Genomic DNA, 19,304 nt, shown 5'->3' with positions numbered 1-19,304 from the left:
ACAAATACCTTAGCCTAGTAACTGATTTCCCATTCTTTTCCCCACTCCAGCCCTTCATACCAATCCTAGTAGATACTCGCTCTACAGAAGAGTTTTGATCCTGTCACTTTCCCTTCAGCATCTGCTGAAACTCCTCCTATAAAGTCCAAGCCAATCCCATGATACTACGATTACAAGCTTAGTTTTCCAGACTTCGCTCCTCTGCGGTCCTTAAATCCAAAATGGACCACTTGCTGTTTCCCTAATTAGCATACCATACGCTCCAGTTTGCCCGCATCTCTCCTCCACTCCGCAAATTCCTCCAGATTAAATGAAAACTGTTACTCCCTTGACACACCTCATTCACCACGAGGGCAGTTTACAGCGAGGCGGTAGGGGTGGGGGAGCTAGTGACACAAAACAAGCTAGAGCGAGAGGGAGCACAACAAAGGAGTTCAGAGCGTGAGGTGAGGCGCTCACTGTAAGGGTTCAGAGGTGACATTTACGCCGAAGTTTTAAGGACTCGAAAGGTTAAAAGACTACAAGACCTAGGTAGATGAAAAGAAACTGTAGATTAAGTTAAACAAGCGAACTGAAGGCCCAGCTCACCCTAAGCACTTCCCTACTGCCCCAATGAAAATGTGAAAGAAAATTCTACAGGAGCAGCCTTGGCCAGAACCACTGGGGAGTGGCTACTCGGTGTCCTCGAAGTCAGCAGGTAGATTCCTTTCGCCAAACAATCCCAGTGCGAGTTCCGTGCACTCTCTCGGCGCCAGGCGACTCCAGCTCGTCGCCAAAACTTCTGGGCCATAGCTTTGCCTGCGCGCCCACGCTCCGGGCGTCTGGACAGGCGTGACGGCGCCCATGGGAGAAAAGACACCCCTTTTCGGGGCGCGAAGCGGTTAAAACTATGTCGCAGCTTCTCTCTAACCACTAGTCCGCACCCTCGGAAAGGTGTCCGAGAGGCCGCCTCAGCAGCCGCCTCAGCGCACGTGAGGCTCTGAAGCGCAGCGTGGGCGAAGAGGCGGGAGCGGGCGGACGCAAACCGATTCCAGGGAAGGGGCGGGGTCCGTGAGCGCATGCGCACAGCCAGAGGACTGGGCAGGCCGTGCCTCCCCGAGGGTTTGCGGAGGAAAGGAGAGCTCGTGGCGCCCCGGAACCCGCGCACGCGCCGTAGTCTCGCCCCGCCCGTGCGCGCGCGCGGCCGGCGCCGCATCTTCTCTTCAGACCCGCCCCCCTCTTGTACTTCAACTAGAGAAGGAGACAGGCGAGAGCAGGGAAGTGTGGGGCGAGGTGGGCGGGGCGTCGCACGCGAGCGCGGCCAGCAAAAGGACGGCTGAGGGAGAGATCCAAGACAACGTTACCGCGTAAACACCCAATCAGGAGCCGGCCTGACCCCGCCCCCTACCCTCACGTTATTGGCTAGGAAGCCCCATATGGGCGGGACCGGCCGTGGGGTTGGGGAGGGCAGGGGGCGGGGAGGAGGAGGAAGGCGCTGGCGGGCAGTGATGGCGGCGGGTGATGGGGACGTGAATTTAGGCACCCTGGGGAGTGGCAGCGAGAGCAGCAGCGACGGTAGCAGCGAGAGCCCGGGAGGCGCGGGAGCGGCAGCAGAAGGTGGCGGTTGGTCGGCAACGGCGTTGGCGCTTCTGACGGTGGGCGGGGAGATGCTGCTGAACGTGGCGCTGGTGGCGCTGGTGCTGCTGGGGGCCTACCGGCTGTGGGTGCGCTGGGGGCGGCGGGGTCTGGGCGCCGGGGCCGGAGCGGGCGAAGAGAGCCCCGCTGCCTCTTTGCCGCGTATGAAGAAGCGGGACTTCAGCTTGGAGCAGCTGCGCCAGTACGACGGGTCTCGCAACCCGCGCATCTTGCTTGCGGTCAATGGGAAAGTCTTCGACGTGACCAAAGGCAGCAAGTTCTACGGCCCGGGTGAGGAGGAGTTGGAAGGGGAGGGGGAGGACCCCCTGCAGCTCAAGCACGACCCCCTTCTGATGGGGAGGCCCCTGGGCACCGGGTTAGTTTGCCAGCCTTCTCGACATCTGGACCCCCGAGCCGTATCTGCCGCACCTGAGACGGCCCGCCCCCCCACACGCCCCAGCCGCGGGCCCCACCGGTGTTTACTCCTCGAATTCGGATCCCAGTGTCGCCCCAGCAATGAGCTCTGAATTTTCATCTTTTTCCTATCCCATTTCTCTTCTCAGCCTTTTCTTGGGCTGAATCTTTCAAAATCCTTTTAGTTGTCGCCAGTCACGCTGGCCCTCAGCCTTTACTGAGCTTTCTGGTTTCTGGAATCGTTGGGGGCAGGAAAGAAGGAAGATTTCTGAAGTAGGGACCTAAAATTTTAGGCCCTGTAATTCACAACTTTCTTTACTTTTGTGTGTGTGTGTGTGTGCGCGCGCCACAGAGCGCTTATCTACTACTCCCCATAAGGCCACGTTTAAGTACACGTAGTTCCAAGTCCCAACCTTCTAGAATCCGGTCCCATATGCAGCACCTTGACTTTTTTTTAAAACCGGTTTTGATACAGAGATGTTTTCCAAGATTAACAGTCTATGTGGGATGAGGCTGATCAGAATGCAGATCCTAATAAATACTGGCAAGGTTATTCGCCCTGAGTTTTGGAGGTGGAACTCATATACCCAGCAGGCGTGCTTGTACAGATTCTTCTTCTTTTTTTTTTTTTTGTACCGGGAAGGCAAGTATTAAAATACACGTTGATTATCACTTACTTTGTTTTCACTGAGAAGAAACAACTTTATACACAGCTATAAATTCATATCACCATGCACCAGTTCTGCAAGTTAAATGTTTCTAAAGCTTTGCTTTCAGAGAACTGTGTATGTAAGGCGGTTGGTTTAGAAACCCTTCTTTAACAATGTAGTTATAGCAGACATTTCAGTTCAGACTCATGAAACCTGTTGGCATACCATAAAATGGAGCAACATTGTACATTCTGGTTGTGTAGTTATTCTGAGCTTTTAAGGAGTTACTACAATAAAAGTAAATAAAGTTAGAGACCTGTAATGACCTGTTAATTTGAAAGAGGACATCCAAGTCTTAAGGGGTTGGCAAATCTAAAAACAAGTTGGTTTCCTCTTTAATCTGTTAGTTCATGATGTTTATTGACACCTGCAACTGTACACTTATGATTTCTGTGCTTAGTGTCTGGAAGATATTTTAGAAGTGTTTTTGGTTTATTGTTTGTTAATTGGATTAAAGAAGAGAAATGGGAGATTCTACACCCGATAACAACAAGCATGTTGAACTATTTCTTAGTTGTTTGTGTTTTGTGTATATATTTACATTCAATCCAACCAAGTCACAGATAGCTTATAAAGTACTTGCTGCTTGTATAAAAATGAAAACCAGGTGTCTACCCATTCATATCAGCTGACACAGTTAATACATTTTTGTTTACTTAAGGGAATGTGGGTAGGGGCAAAGGACAATATTTAAACGAACAGACCGAATTAAATTTTTTTTTTAGTCAAGAATTTACACAGTATTATGTATTCAGTGATTAGAAATTGTGTACAGGTCTAGGTTTTTAATACAGAACTTACCCAAACTAAAAACTCTGCTTTTGTAGCCCCTATCTAAACGGACAGTGAAGCAACCAAGTGTTTAGTGCAAAGAAGCATATCAGTCCTCACACATTAATGCCTTGCCACTATCTGAAAATAGCTAAGAGAGACAGCCATGGACACAATTTGGCAGCACCCAGTGGCAAATGTTCTGCAACAGAAATTTTTAAATTAAGATGACAGTCATCGTTATAATATAGATAGTCTTTGTGTGGCTCGAGCCAGTGAGGGGGTTCCCCTCAGATGACAACAGAGGACTCAGTTTTAGGTTAGCTTTCACTGATTTCCAGGTTCTTCATGATGAACAGGCAGAGTGATACTCCATTATTTCATTCTAAGTAGTTTTGAACAACCTAAACAGATACTTGGAATACTTTTTTATTGAAAGGAACCTTAAAGTTAGCCAGATCAGCTTATGGATTTGGAATATATTTCACATTAAGAGGAGATCTAACATTTCCTGGAAGTCTTGAAGCAAGATTTCGGGCTATAAAACAAATTCAGTTTTTATTTTAATTTTTTTATCCTCAAATCAATTAAGGAATTTTGTAGCAGAGTAATTCAGAAGTAAAAATCCTTCTATGAGACTTTGTAGCTTGAAAGAATGAATTTAGGGAGTCTAGCCAATATCCACTCCCAGTTCTCAATAATGGTTTTAGAGTTAAAAGATTGTTTGTGAGGCTTTTCTGTGTTGAAGTTATTTTTATTTTTAGTCATAATTTTTAAAGTTTGAGTTCTTAAAAAATTAAATGTTGGCAGTTTAATTTAGTGGAGTAAACAGACATTGGGAAACAATTGGCATTAACTACATTTGTCAATATTAAGTTTAGTAACAGTTCAGGCACTTGGCCAGTTTGTGAGGAAAGTGATCATGTAAGAAACAAAAAAATATGGGAGGAGAAAGGAAACAGATTTGTTAAGCAGCTACTACATCACATCTATTATTTTGTCATCTCCACAATGCTTCAGTGAGGTTAGTGAACATTCCTATCTTTAAGAGAGAGAGCTTGAGGTTTAGGAATTTGGAGTAAATTGGTTGGGTCACACAGACATGCTATTCAAATCTGGATATATTTGACCACAAAGCCTGTCTACTCTATTTCAGATAAACTGCATTCTGAGATAAACTTTACATAGAGAATCTGTTATTTTTATACCCTCTCCTGGTTCCCATAAGGATTTAAAGCCTCAGAGAAACATACTTTGATGGCTTTATGTTGTGATGTTCAATATGGTAGCCACAAGCCACATGAATTGAGTTTCTCAGTCACTTGAGCCATATTTCAAGTTCCCAAACAGTGCACTTTATAGAGCATTTTCATCTTCCCATTGAGTTCTGATTCTAGAGGTTAGGGTAGAAGGAGGAGGAAACTCTCATTTGGGGCTTATTATCTCGTTTAATTTCCAGACAGCTTTAGGAGATAAGTGATGTTCCCATTTTACAAATGTGGAAACTGAATTCAGAGATTTTGCCCAAAATTACGTATCTGGTAAATGGCCAAGCTAGAAATCAAACACAGTCTAACTCGCTTCACAGGCTATGCTTGCTACTATATCACAAATAATATAATTTCATGTTTCTAGCATCATAATAGATGAGGAAGACTCATCTATCATTTTAACTATTAATATTAATAATTTGGTGTAATATTTCTGCAGTGGGATTCTAGCAAAACTTTTTGCTTTTATTCTTTATAATGGCAGGAAATTATACAGTTATACAACTGACCTTTCTAATAGTTTATTCACATTTCTGGTATTAAGATACATAGCTTCCCCTTTATTCCATGTAGAGTTTTCTTTGACATATAACAAAGCTGTAATTTCTCCAATATACCATTTAAATTCCACTGGAAAGAAAAAAGTTTCTAAGAAGTATCCCCATGACATGCCTAATATTTAGGAGATGGGGAAAAGGAGATCATACACCTTTTATGTGTTCTTCCTCCTTTTTTAACTTGATATCTACATGTTAATTTTATTTGTAGTTTGCAAAATTGCAGCTGAAGCAAGAGTTGGCAACATATGGACAAACATATTCTTTCATGAATGTCCTATTGACACTATCCAACTTTCATCCTAGACTTTTGTTTTGAAGCCAACTGGGTCTGTGTTAGGTCTAATGCCCATGCACATTCATTACCTACCAATCAGGTAAAAGGACCAGCTAAGTTTTCCGATGAATTTTGATACTCTGCTCAAATTTATACTAATTTCTTTTTTTTTTGGCTGTGCCATGTGGTTTATAAGATCTTAGTTCCTCAACCAGGGATCAGACCCACCCCTGTATTGCAAGTTCAAAGTCATAACCGCCGGCTTGGCAGGGAATTCCCTTTACTAGTAAATTTCTACAGTACCTAGTTGGTTGGCTCCTCTGAGTTCAACATCATTCCATTGTTTTTAGTCAAAGAGGGAATTGTGTTAAATACTAACACAAAGTATAAAAGGATAGCTTAAACCATGTATGAGACCAGAAGATGTTATTCAGGTTGAAGGAAAGGAGTAGATTAACATCTGGAGGTAGCCCTTTTTACGTTCTTTTCATAGTTCTTTCAACCATGTGGCATAGGTCACTCATCCCCCCGCATACTTGTGAGATACATCACTAAACAACTGCTGTACAAGAGCCAGCATTTTGTTTCCAGAGCAACTCTGAGAAGGAATAACCTGGATTTCATCACACTGTTGCCTAGATAAATGTTTTGAGTAATTCTCTGAGTCTTCAAAACTTGTGCTTCCCAGCCCTCATGGAGTTTATGTTCTGTTAAGAAAGACAGATAATAAACTATTACTCAATACGTGATTATACTAAAGGACTTTATTTATTAGGATTAGATGGTAAAAAGAAGTACTTATTTATGTTGGTTTGTCAAGAAAGTGGGGATTGATACTTAAGCAAAAACCTGAAGGAACCAGCCTTACAAAGATTGGGTGTATCATTGTTTTAAAGCTATCTAAGCACCAGACCTAGGACTGATAACGGCAGAGGAAGAAACATCCTTATCACCCTCACTGATTTTCAGATTTGACTTCAGGCTTCATTTGATAAGTATTACCTCAGCAGTTCTTTTTTCCATCCTTTTAAGCAATGTGTTTTATTTTTTCTTTATAAACAACATAGCTGGATTTTTAAAAATTAAATTTAATGCCAGTACTGTCTTTTAACAACTTAATCAGTTTATATTTTTTGTCCCTACTAGCATATTTAGATTTATTTCTACTGTCCTATTTAGTAATTTCTCTGACCACTTTTCTTTGCCTTCTTTCCCACCATTTTTTCTTAGATGGATTTTTTTATTCCACTTTTTCTCCCCTACTGATGTGTTGTTTCATTTTAGTATAGTTGATTTACAGTTGTATTAATTTCTACTCTACAGCATGGTGTTCCAGTTATACACATACATACATTCTTTTTCATATTCTTTTCCTTTGTGATTTCTCACAGGGTATCAAATATAGTTCCTAGTGCTATATAGCAGTACCTTTTGTTTATCCATTCTCTATATACTAATTTGTATCTGCTCATCCTAAACTCCCGACCTTTGCCACCCCCACTCCACCCATCCCTTACAAGCCAGAAGTCTGTTGTCTATGTTTGGGAGTCTTGTTTCTATTTCATATCTACCTACTAATTTGGATGCATTCTATTTGTATTCTTTTGGTGGCAAGAGTCTTTTCCTTAAATTTTTTCCATAGGCATTGTCACTCTGAACAATATATGAATGTTAACCAAACATTTTTGTACGAATTAGAAAGAACTGTCACTTTAAAACACTTTACTGCCATTGGACAGAGTATTTCTTAATATTAAATATACAAAACAATAGTGTAGACAGATGTGAATGGTGTCCCCTGGAGTTGTATGGTACACAGCCATATGTTGTGGCCTTGGGTTAGAAAGCTTTAACTCTAATCCCTCCCCACTCCATTTTCTATGTTATTTCTATTAGACTTACAGTTTTACTGTAGTTTTTTAAACACTACCCTCAAACTGAATAATAAACTTTTTTTAAATAGGCAATTTTCATTTACATTTACCAATAGAGTTACCATTTTCTTCTTTCACTGTCATTTCTTGCATCTCATACTTTTGTTCAGAGTTCAGTTTTCATTTTAGTGAGGTATGTCCTATAGTTTTGTCATTGATAGAAAAAAAATCACTTTCTATCTGCCCTCATTCAGGAATTATAGTACAGACCCAGTTCCACTTCAGTCGATAAGTCATGTCCGATTCTTTGTGACCCCATGAACTACAGCACGCCAGGCCTCCCTGTCCATCACCAACTCCCAGAGTCTACCCAAACCCATGTCCATTGAGTTGGTGATGCCATCCAACCGTCATATCCTCTGTCGTTCCCTTCTCCTCCTGCCTTTCCCAGCATTAGGGTCTTTTCCAATGAGTCAACTCTTCGCATCAGGTGGCCAGAGTATTGGAGTTTCAGCTTCAACATCAGTCCTTCCAATGAACACCCAGGACTGATCTCCTTTATGATGGACTGGTTGGATCTTGTTGCAGTCCAAGGGACTCTCGAGAGTCTTCTCCAACACCAAAGTTCAAAAGCATCAATTCTTCGGTGCTCAGCTTTCTTTATAGTCCAACTCTCACATCCATACATGACCACTGTAAAAACCGTAGCCTTGACCAGACAGACCTTTGTTGACAAAGTAATGTCTATGCTTTTTAATATGCTGTCTAGGTTGGTCATAACTTTCCTTCCAAGGAGCAAACATCTATTAATTTCATGGCTTCAGTGGCCATCTGCAGTGATTTTAGAGCCCGAAAAAATAGTCTGCCACTGTTTCTATTGTTTCCCCATCTATTTCCCATGAAGTGATAGGACTGGATGCCATGAACGTAGTTTTTAACAATGCAAACCTTTAACAATATTTTAATATATTGAGAGCCTTTTGTATCAGTTTAGAAAGAACTCTTTCAGTTTTTGGAATGTGTGTGTAATTCTGTTATGAATATATCATTTAATAGTCCACTTTTAATGAATATTTGTTTCCAGTCTCTTGTTATTACATACATGCATGCATGCTCAGTTGCTTTAGTCATGTCCAGCTCTTTGTGATCCTATGGACTGTAGCCCACCAGGCCTTTCTGTCCATGGGATTCTCCAGGCAAGAATACTAGAGTGGATTGCCATTTCCTCCTCCAGGGGAACTTTCCTACCCAGGGATTGAACCCATGTCTGCCAGTGCCTTCTGCATTACAGGCAGACTCTTTACCTACTGAGCCACCTGGGAAGCATGGTATCATGTACGTATCATTTCAAAATGTTACTAAAATCATCTATTAAATAAATTCCTAAAAGTAAAACTACTGAGTCTTAGGTTATGGACATTTTAAATTTGGATACTTCTTTCTAAATTGCCCTCCAGAGATGTTGGACCAATTTACACTCACATGAAAATGCCTATTTCTCACTCTCTTGCCAAAAATGTGATATAAAATTTTTTGATCTTTGTCAATCTGAGAAGTTAAAATAGTATTTCAATATTATTTTAATTTACATTTCTCTTTTTCTCAGTGAATTTTGGTTAGTTACATTTGGAATTTATTTAAGATGTGAAGTAAGCATCAACTTTTGTTTTTGTTTTCTTACAGGGGGCTATTCAGTTATTGCAACACCATTTATAGAATAGTTTTTTTCCCTAATACTTGTAGTTAAGAGATTATCTAGTTTGACCTCCACAATTTTAGGCATGTAAAATTTGCCTCAAATGTAGGGTGTGGCCTCAAACCCAAGTGTCTTGGCTTGGAAGAGGTATTCTTCCAGTTTTACCATGCTGCCTTCCCTCTAAAAGTCCTGGGAGTTCCTAGAACCAAGCATAAAAAAGATGTATTAGTTGGATTTCATTTAATCACTTTTATATATGGTTTGATTTGTCCTAGGTCCATAAAAAATAAGTTACTCAGTGTGCGTACGTGCTCAGTTGTATCTGACTCTTTGCGACCCCACGGGATGTAGCCTTCAGCTCTTCTGTCTATGGGATTTTCCAGGCAAGAATACTGGAGTGGTTTGCCATTCCCTTCTCCAAGGATCTTCCTGACCCTGGGATCAAACCTGCATCTCCTACATTGGCAGGTGGATACTTTACCACTGAGCCACCTGGGAAGTCCTATACCAAGTATTATTAGATTTTTTTTTTTTAACTTGCTTTAATAATCACAGAAGACTATTGTCAAAACATGCCAGAAAACTAGGCTGTTTAACTTTTAGTGAATTAAAGTTTATCTCTCAGCACTATGGTTTTTATACCATGAAAATAACTAAAATATTGGTTCTGGAATTTTCTTCATAAATACTAATGTATTAACAGATACATAATCACCCTAGTAGAAAATTATCTATTACATATTTTAGATGTTTACTTTTTCCTGGAATTTTTTGCTCATTAAATTAGTGTTTTACAATAACCATATGTTGTTCACTTATCAAAAATATGTCACTCCATTATATTTGACTGTATGATAGTAAGCAGTTTCAGGATGCAATAACTGGTAGATTTATTGATTTTTGAACTTCAAAAAAATCTGTATCGTAAGTTGTGTTAACTCTTAAAACTTAATGAAATCTGGATTCTAACTAGTATGTCATTTTGGTATATTTAACAGTATCATAGAAGTAAGATTTATCTATAAAATGATGTCCTAGAATATTTGTTTTATAAATACATTTTAAAGAATCTGTCTTGGCTAAATAATTGGGTTCATTTTTTGTAGCAAGAATATTCTTGAAATAGTAAACCTAGTTTTGTATCAGCATTATATTTTAGTTTTTTAGAAGGCAAGAGTATAATTCTCCTATTGTTACTGAAATGTTAATGTTTAAATGAACCTTAATAGTTAAAACAATCTGATTAGTTTATATGAGCTAGCCTTTTAATTTTTTTTTTATAAATTATACCATACCAAAAGACCTAAGAGCTTTTAAAATGTGCTTTCCTTGGGTAGCTCTCGGTTGTTATAGTATTATGGATAGCCAAGAGTAGTCACCAAAATATTAGAGTCATAACATATATGTCAGTTATATAAGGAGGTAGTGGAAAGGGGAGGTATTACTGAACTCTCAGATATGATTCTGATTGTGTTAGGGATGCAGAGGAATATACTTTAACTGGACCTCAAATCCTCCTTTCTCAGCAGGTCATCCTTTTCCATCTCTAGATCTTAGTCTTAATATTACATTCTTTATGCTATTACAGGAAAAAGAAAACTATTTTCAAAAAGACCTTTTCAGAAGTTAAATGCTTCATGTGGGAAATTCGAAATATGTGGAGAGGTCATTCTTTTCAATAGTTAACAGAAAATCATTTTGTTTAGGATTAGGCTTGCATTATTAACTGTTGCCTCTAGTTCACTCTTAAGTTATCCAAACCAAAAAACAGCATTCCCTCTTAGGGAAGTTGGCAGGAAATTTTACTAAAGAATACACTGGTATGTTATCCATATACTTAAAGATGGAGGTTCTTATGACTTCTGTTTTTATAGTGATCATCTTTTCGTCTCCTTTTTACCATTTGGATGTTTTTAAGGTTGGTGAAGTATCCTCAAGTAGATTGGATTTTGTAGACCAGGAAGGTAAATATATAACATAATGCTAAGAAAAGCTATTGATTTCTACAGCTTTTTTTGGTTAATGTTCTTCCATTTTAAGAGGTATTTTAAAACAGCCATTCCCCTGAAATTTTATGATGAGTGAAATGCTCCAGTTTTCAGGGTTGTCATTTCATCTTTGGGTTTGTGGGTCCTCTGTGTTTTCTCAAGATGTACTGTGTTTGGTGTAGTTAGAAAAGTGGTTGGTTCTGTTAGTAATTTTAGGCAAGTCATTGAATACCTCTGCATCTTTTCATCTGCCAAGAAGGGAGGGCAAAACTATCCCTTCTACTTTGTGATACTATGAGAAGGAAGTGAGATTGCTAGGAAATTCTTCAAAAAGTTGAAATTCTCATTTTCTATTTGTAGTTTTTTATAGCCTTAATCAGTTTTATGTTTTCTTTTGTGTTTGACTCATCACTGTTTTAAGTTTGTAAGCATTGGTCCAGTCAGCATTAAGATTTTTTGGTCATCATTGTTTCTTAAGAAAATATTAGTGTTTTATATGTATATATATATATTTTCCATCTCTTGAAAACAGCCATTGCCACGTGGAGTTATACCACAGAAAAACTAAACTGCTTTAAGGTGGACCACTTTTCTTTCCCTAGGGACTGTTCTTGCTTAATTTTAGTGTTGGGTTTTTTGTGTTTTTTTTTAACTTGCTTAGTTTTAAAAGTTAATGTTGGGAGTTCCCTGGCAGTCCAGTGGTTAGGACTCAGTGCTCTCACTGCTGGCACTGGGGTTCAGTCCCTGGTTGGGGTCTTGCAAGCCACATGGCTTGGTCAAAAAAAGCAATGTTTCTCATTTTAAAAAAGAAGAAGAAGAAATAATGTCATTTGCAGCAACATGATTGGGCCTGGGGACTATCATAAATGAAGTAAGTCAGACAGAAATATCATGTGATATCACTTATGTGTGAAATCTTTAAAAATGATACAAATGACTTATGAAACAAATACAGACATAGAAAACAAACTTATGGTTACCCAAAGGGATGAGGGGAGAATAAATTAGGAGTTTGGGCTTAATGTATATACACTACTGTATAAAAGTTTTCCTGGTAGCTCACTGCCTGCAATACAGGAGACCTGGGTTCAATCCCTGAGTCCTGAAGATCCCTTGGAGAGGGAAATGGCAACCCACTCCAGTATTCTTGCCTGGAGAACCCCATGGACAGAGGAGCCTGGCCAGCTACAGTCCACGGGCTCGCAGAGAGGCGGACAGACTGAGCGACTAAGCATGATACAGAGAACAGGGAAACAAGGACACGGGCGGGACTCGGTCTCTCGTGCTGGCCGTCATGGAAACGAGTCTAAAACACAGATACTTTTTAAAACCACATTTTTTTTAGAATTACTTTGCTGTACACTTGAAACTGACAGCATTGTAAATTAACTATAAATTTTAAAAAAGAAAAAAAGTTAATGTTTCTCCAAAACAATTAACTCCAATTAAAGAACTTCAGATTTTACTTTGTAAGTAGAAATTTACTACTATTTACTGTAACTAGTACTAAATTTCTTTATCTTAAACATTTAAATAAATACCTTTTTGAATGTCAATTTAGATGATGGGCAGTGTTTGAAAGCTACAAATATTGACCAGTTGTAAGTAGTGTCCCATTTTCTTCTATAGAAGACAAGTTTAGAAATAGTTGTGATAGTCACCTAATATTAAGAAGCAAGGTGGAAAGTACTTAAGAATGGGAAAGCAGAATAAAAAAGTACTGGAAGTATTACCTTTTTGTGTTAATATATTATTGCCTAATAATGGTCCTTAAATTTATTGCTAAGGCTCTTTTTTTGTTCCATGCAATAAACTTTTAGAGAATGAATTTTCCTAACTCATTTCTAAAACTCATTAGTTTTCCTAAGTAACCCAGTGAGCTTTATGGTGCAGTGCTTACTGTAGTTCAAACTAAGGTTCATAAATGTTTAGAAATTTTTGAATTTTCTTCTTAAAGGTATAGATGCTTTTCTGACACATAACCTTCAATTTCCTAAATGCTTTCAAATATGAATATGGGTATAATCATTATTTTACTCATTTAAAAATCAGGGAATTTCCTTTCTTTGTACTGTGTACTTCTCATTAGAAAATACTTCACTCTGTTAAATGGACAGTAAGCTTTTTCACTGCCCACTGATAATAGTTGCTGGTTCATAATAGTTAAGCCAGCAAATTTGATTTTTAAACTGTTTTCTCTAGATTTATTTTGTCATGTATTGATAACTTTTCAGACTCAGGAAAGAAATTTTTATATATAAAATCATGTATTTTGTAAATCTTATTTATTAGCGCATAGTTCTTAAAACGTTTTAAACAGGAAAATTTACATGGCCTGTTCTACAAACTAAGGTGAAGAAAAACTTAACTCTTAAGAGATTTATATTATAAAAATTGTTTTTTAAATAGCCAGACTTGGGAATCCTCTGGCCGTCCAATGGCTAGGACTCTTAACTGCTGAGGGCCCAGGTTCAATCCCTGTTCAGGGAACCTAAGATCCCACAAGCCATGTGGCATGGCTAAAAATAAATAAATAAATAGGCAGGCTTAACCAATTAAATGACGTAATAAAACTTTCCTCTCCATTCCCCAGAAACATTGCTACTGTTAAGTACTTGGTTTGTATTCTTCCTGGTGCTTTTTTCATGCATATACAAATACGGGTTAAATGTGCATATATGTATATCTTTTTTAGTTCAAAGGAGGTCATACTATGGGCTTCTGTGATGGCCCAGTGGTTAAGACTATGCTGCAGGGGGCACGGGTTGGATCTCTGGTCCAGGAACTTAAGTTCCCACATGCCATACAGTGCAGCCAAAAAAGAATAAAAAATAAAAATAACTAAATGAATCATACTGTGTAATCTAATTGCTTTTTTCAGTTACTGTATCATGGATTTCTTTGTGCATCTGTACATACAGAGTTACCTCATTCTTTTTGATAGCTTTGTACTGTTTCATTAAAGTAATGTACTATAATTTATGTAAGCAAATTCTTGATATAGAAAATTCCTTGGTTTGGATTTTTGTCTGTTAGTATGTGTTTATTTTGTTCCTACTTTATGCCAGGCATGTGGTAAGCATTGAAGATCCAGAGATGTGCAGGAGAGTTGCTGCTCTCAAGGACATACTTTGGGAATGACTTGCTTCTGGTAGCCATTCCTTCCTAGACAAGGTGGTTCCTGATTCTATACACTAATTATTTTGTGTCCTTATAGCCATATATATATCCAGCTAATGTTCTGTTGATTATTTTTAGATGCCACAACTAATTAACAGTAATCAATAAGGCATCATTTCCCCTCAAGAAAACTGGCTTCCAAACCTAACTCTTCTAAGCTTCCTCTTCTTTCTAATCTTTAATCGCAGTCTTCATCTTTAAATTAAGTTTTTTTTAGTATCTAAAGTAATTGAAATTAAATTTTCAGTGAAAAACTTTACTTTGGTCAAAAGGTGGATTTCTAAGAAATTTCTTCTTATCCTGTTTAGTGTCTGAGCATGTTTTGAAATTTAAGACTGAGTACCAGATAAGAGTCATGAGGTTTCTTTTATTTGACATTTTCCTTTGAGACATTCTAAAATATTTTTAGATAATCTAAATAATTTCTTTTTTTTCCCCAGCGGGTCCATATGGAATATTTGCTGGTAGGGATGCCTCCAGAGGACTGGCAACATTTTGCCTAGATAAAGATGCACTTAAAGATGAGTATGATGATCTCTCAGATTTGAATGCTGTACAAATGGAGAGTGTTCGAGAATGGGAAATGCAGTTTAAAGGTACCTTCATTTTATTGGGTTCTTTACAAATACTAAATTTATGGCCAAAGAAAGTACATGCCATTTTATTACTCTTTAAGAGCCTAAGGATGCTATCTGTTTTCATTGCCATCATTATTTGATGATAAGCATGGGTAACTATCAAAATGATTGTTACATGTGCTTATTGTTAATAAAATCCATATTTAAAAATTCACTTGTTACAAACTGTAAAATTTACAAAAGTTGTGACACCTTTAGTCTTATAAGGCTTGTTCATTAAGATAGAGTTTTTTAAACATAGGCTTATATTTAAAACTGAATTGATTACTGATACTGTAATTTTAGTTTATTTTTAAATGATTTAATTGATCTTACCTTCAAACCATAAAGGAAAAATGTCATTCTCCTTCATTATATGCTTGTGACATCAGTTTTTACTGCCTCAGTGAACACTCTGGACTGCTACCATGTGACTTATGGATCCCTTGAAATGTCTCTTCTGGCTTCTTGGCACTTGTACTGGTTCTGCTGGACCAAGCAGTCCTCCTATTTCATCCTCTTGATTTGTCAGTTAATTCACTTAAACTCAGTTCAGAATCCTAACCAAGAAATGACTAAATATTACCATGAACATAACAGTGGACATAACAGTGTTCTAAATTAAACACATGGTAACATAAAAACAAGTGATGTCACATCTAAGAAGAGAGTTTAATAGGAGAAAGAAAAATAATGTACTGAGAGTCACATAGCAGGACCTCAGAGAACACAAGATAATAAGTAACAAGTGAATTTTCATCTGTTCGTTTGGTTTATTTTCTTAGGGACTACTACATGTGTCACATTTTCTCCCCAAGAATATTTCCTGGTTGGATTTACTTTCCATGTGATTTTCCACCTCATATTTTTCTCCCTACTTTTTCAACCCCAGAAAAGTCACCATTAACTTTTTTAAGATCTTCTCACTGTTGGAAATGCCCTGTGTTGCTACCTTATTTATTTAATTAAAATTACTTTGGGTTATTAAGTTTAAAGATCTGCTCTGAGACTCAGTGCACAGTAGAAGTAAACCAGTTTCAAAGTACATGTCATCAGACCTATTCCAAGAGCCTGGCATGGGTCCTGGACTCCCATATATTTTTAAAATGTCTCCAAGTGATTCTGAGGCAGTGTCCTTGATTAAGAACTGGTTGTATGGAATACTCTCCTCCAAAGCACAAGTCCGAAGCTTTATAAGTTCCCTGATCCTGTTTTCTTTTGTTCAAGCCTTACATGAGTATAAAAAGACTGGACAAGGTAAACGATAGGGAAAACATACCTTATTCTCTATGACTAAAAGAAGCATACACCTTCCCTGCTGTATAATGGAATCATGAAATAAATTTGATTGCTACTGATTTTCTTTTGATGTATCTTTCAGAAAAATATGATTATGTAGGCAGACTCCTAAAACCAGGGGAAGAACCATCAGAATATACAGATGAAGAAGATACCAAGGATCACAATAAACAGGATTGAACTTTGTAAACAACCAAAGTCAGGGGCCTTCAGAACTGCAATTCTTACTCCCTTTCACAGAATGTCCAGCATCTTTGGGTTTGGTTCACCTGCTGCAAAAAACATTCAACAGATTGTACAAGCTACATGAGTCTCACTATGAAGATTCGAATACTAGACATTATGTATGCTGCCAGACTCATTTGTTGCAGTTATTTGTAATGTCTGGTGGGGCTTCATCCTGAAAAGGAGGAGACAGGGATATTTTTAAAGAGCAAGAGAGTCACAAGATTACTTTCTCCTTTTTTTCTTTCCTTTTTTTTTTTTTTTTTTAAATCAAAGACAACCTGATATGTATTTGCTACTTGAGTGTACAAGAGATTTTTTTGAAATCTCTTCAAAAAAAAAAAAAAAACAACAGCAAGGAATTGCTGTTTCATGTGCTGTGTTTTGTTTTAGCAGTGAGGTAGAGAGGAGACCTGGGCAGGAGAGGTGAGGGTGCACACCAAATTCAAGTAGTTAAGGCTACTGACACATTAAAATGGTAAATGTGAGTCCCAAGGTTTTCTTTTTGGGTTTTGTCAGGGAAAAGAAGAAAACCTTTATTTCTAAGAAATCTTTGGAAATTAGAAGAATGAATTTCAGGTGGATTTAAGTCAAAGCTAATTCCCCAACAGCAAGATCATTTGAAACTAGTTTTTATCCCTTTCCTTCCCCTAGATCAATCAATATTAATTGTGCCTTATTTCACTTACATAGACTTGAATTATTTTTAGGGAAAGCCCCTATGTGAATTCCGAAGTCACTACAAGCAGCATTGAGACTGAAGTTGGAATATTCTGTTGACTGCAAAACCTTGATGTCATTCTGTGTATATAGAATGTAAAAGGAATATTCAGTGTTACTGCCATATATATGTTAATATACACAAACTTAATTAGCATTATAATGGCCAAATGCATTCCCCCATGCTTCTCTCTTTTCCAAAAAAAAAAAAAATTGAAAAACAAATCAACAACTCTGTCCCCTAACAGCTGCCTAATTTCAGGAGTCTTGACTCACATCTCACTGGTGTGGGCGCATGGGGCTGTAGTGTGGATGTCGCGTGGGTGTGTCTGAGTGTGTGTGAGAGCACCTTGGAAGGGACTCTGCAGATACTGTAAATACCCGTACCGTTTTAATAAAGCATGTACAATAAACCAAAATAAGCTTGAGTTGGACTTTATATACAAACTGTAAACCAGTGCATTATAATATGGTAGTCAAGATTGTGTATTTGATTCAAGATAAGGAAAAATCTTGGAATGAAAGGCAGGCACTGGTTAACCAAGTTGTACACATTGTACCACTTTCGCTGTAACTTTAGGAAGAAATTCCACTTTGTGGAACATTCTCAAGAGATCTGAGATTATTCAGGTAAGAATTGATATATTAAAATGTACATATTTTTACTTTATATTTTGATGCCAGCTGATTATACTAGAAGTAATAGCACTTCCGATGGTAGTTACTGAACACAAAACAATAAAGGATCTTATACTGTTAGGTTTTAAATTCTGTTTGAAATGCTCTTACTAAAAAGCCCTATATATGTCCATTATTTGATTTCATCATATCATGACTGTTTAGGTTCTTAAATGGAGACAAGTTATACCAAAAAAGACAATTTTATTTGATAAGTCACCAGTTAGAAGAATTCTCCTGCTGTATGAGTATAATATATGTGGAAGCCATCAAAGAAAAAGGAAGTTTTAATTGCAATAATAAGCTAAAGTATGTAAAATACTACATTCTATTGTATTCAGTCTTGGAATGTTTTGTAGAAAATGAGTTTCAGCCAAATCTTTGCTGAAGGCTGGTTGCAACAACTGAAGAATGTTGGTAAATGCTTTTTGTGTGTTTTTATGTAAAATATTTTCTAAACAGATTTGTTAAAGTATGTGTCCTCTGGAGTAAATTGATATTGAGAGAGAGAGAGATATATATATAATGAATCATTTCAGCCTAAAGTAGTAAATCTACACTTGTGAATAGAGAAACCCTAAATATTCATGCAGTAAAAATTATGCAGTCTGTTAAGAAAAATGAGTAATTTTGTGTTTTGGACTTGAAATAAACAGTGTTCTATGGACAGTTCCTCAATTCCAGTTGAGTGTTCTCATTCTTAGGTAGTTTGATGGGCAGTCACTGCATATGGGGATGGGAGCTGTGGTGACTGGCATTGCTGCTGTCCACCCCCTGCCCCACCCTTAACCACTATTTCCCCAACCTTCCTGGTTATTAGAACCACTCGAGGTGCTTGAAATACAAATTCTTGGTCCCCAGTCCAAACCTTCCACCCAATGAGCCAGAATGGAAAAAGAGTGAGTCTCAGACTGTAAGGAGTCCCTTGGGTAATGCTTATGATCAGGCACAGTTGGGAAACCCCACACTGGTCTTTTCAAGTCATACAGTTGACCTTTGAACAAGGGTTTGAACTGTGTGAGTCCACTCTTATGCAGTATTACTATATGCAATAAATACTACAGTACTTCATGATCCACATTTGGTTGAATTTGTGGACGTGGAACTGTAGATTTCAGAGGGCTGTAAGGGGAATTTCTGTCAGCACAGGTTAGTACCTTAAACCCCGACATAATGTTCAAAGTTCAGCTGAATTGTCTGTCTTTGTCTTCTACTTGAAATAGACTTAACCTTTGGACAATTTTGGTCTGATTCCCTGTATTCGTTTTTTTGTTTCATTCCCTAAACGTCCATAGTGTTTCTGAGTAAAATGAGATTTCACAGAAAAATGTACTGTGTGATTTTTTTTAATAGTTTTATTCTCTTAAGTTTTTTAAATTTTTTTGATAGCATCTTCAAGTTGGCATTATGTTT

At 38.0% G+C, this 19,304-nt stretch overlaps 1 protein-coding gene across 1 annotated transcript; it reads left to right on the top strand.

The window, feature by feature from the left end:
* Positions 1 to 1,460: 1,460 nt before the first annotated feature.
* PGRMC2 (progesterone receptor membrane component 2) lies at positions 1,461 to 18,574 on the top strand. Its single transcript, XM_061142336.1, has 3 exons — positions 1,461 to 1,905; positions 14,793 to 14,948; positions 16,351 to 18,574. Exons 1-3 carry the CDS (start codon positions 1,488 to 1,490, stop codon positions 16,446 to 16,448), a joined length of 672 nt encoding a protein of 223 aa, XP_060998319.1. The 5' UTR covers positions 1,461 to 1,487; the 3' UTR covers positions 16,449 to 18,574.
* Positions 18,575 to 19,304: the final 730 nt, after the last annotated feature.

Source organism: Dama dama, chromosome 5 (genome assembly GCF_033118175.1).
Source record: "Dama dama isolate Ldn47 chromosome 5, ASM3311817v1, whole genome shotgun sequence".
NCBI lineage: Eukaryota > Metazoa > Chordata > Mammalia > Artiodactyla > Cervidae > Dama > Dama dama.
This window is presented reverse-complemented; position numbering and strand designations above follow the sequence as displayed.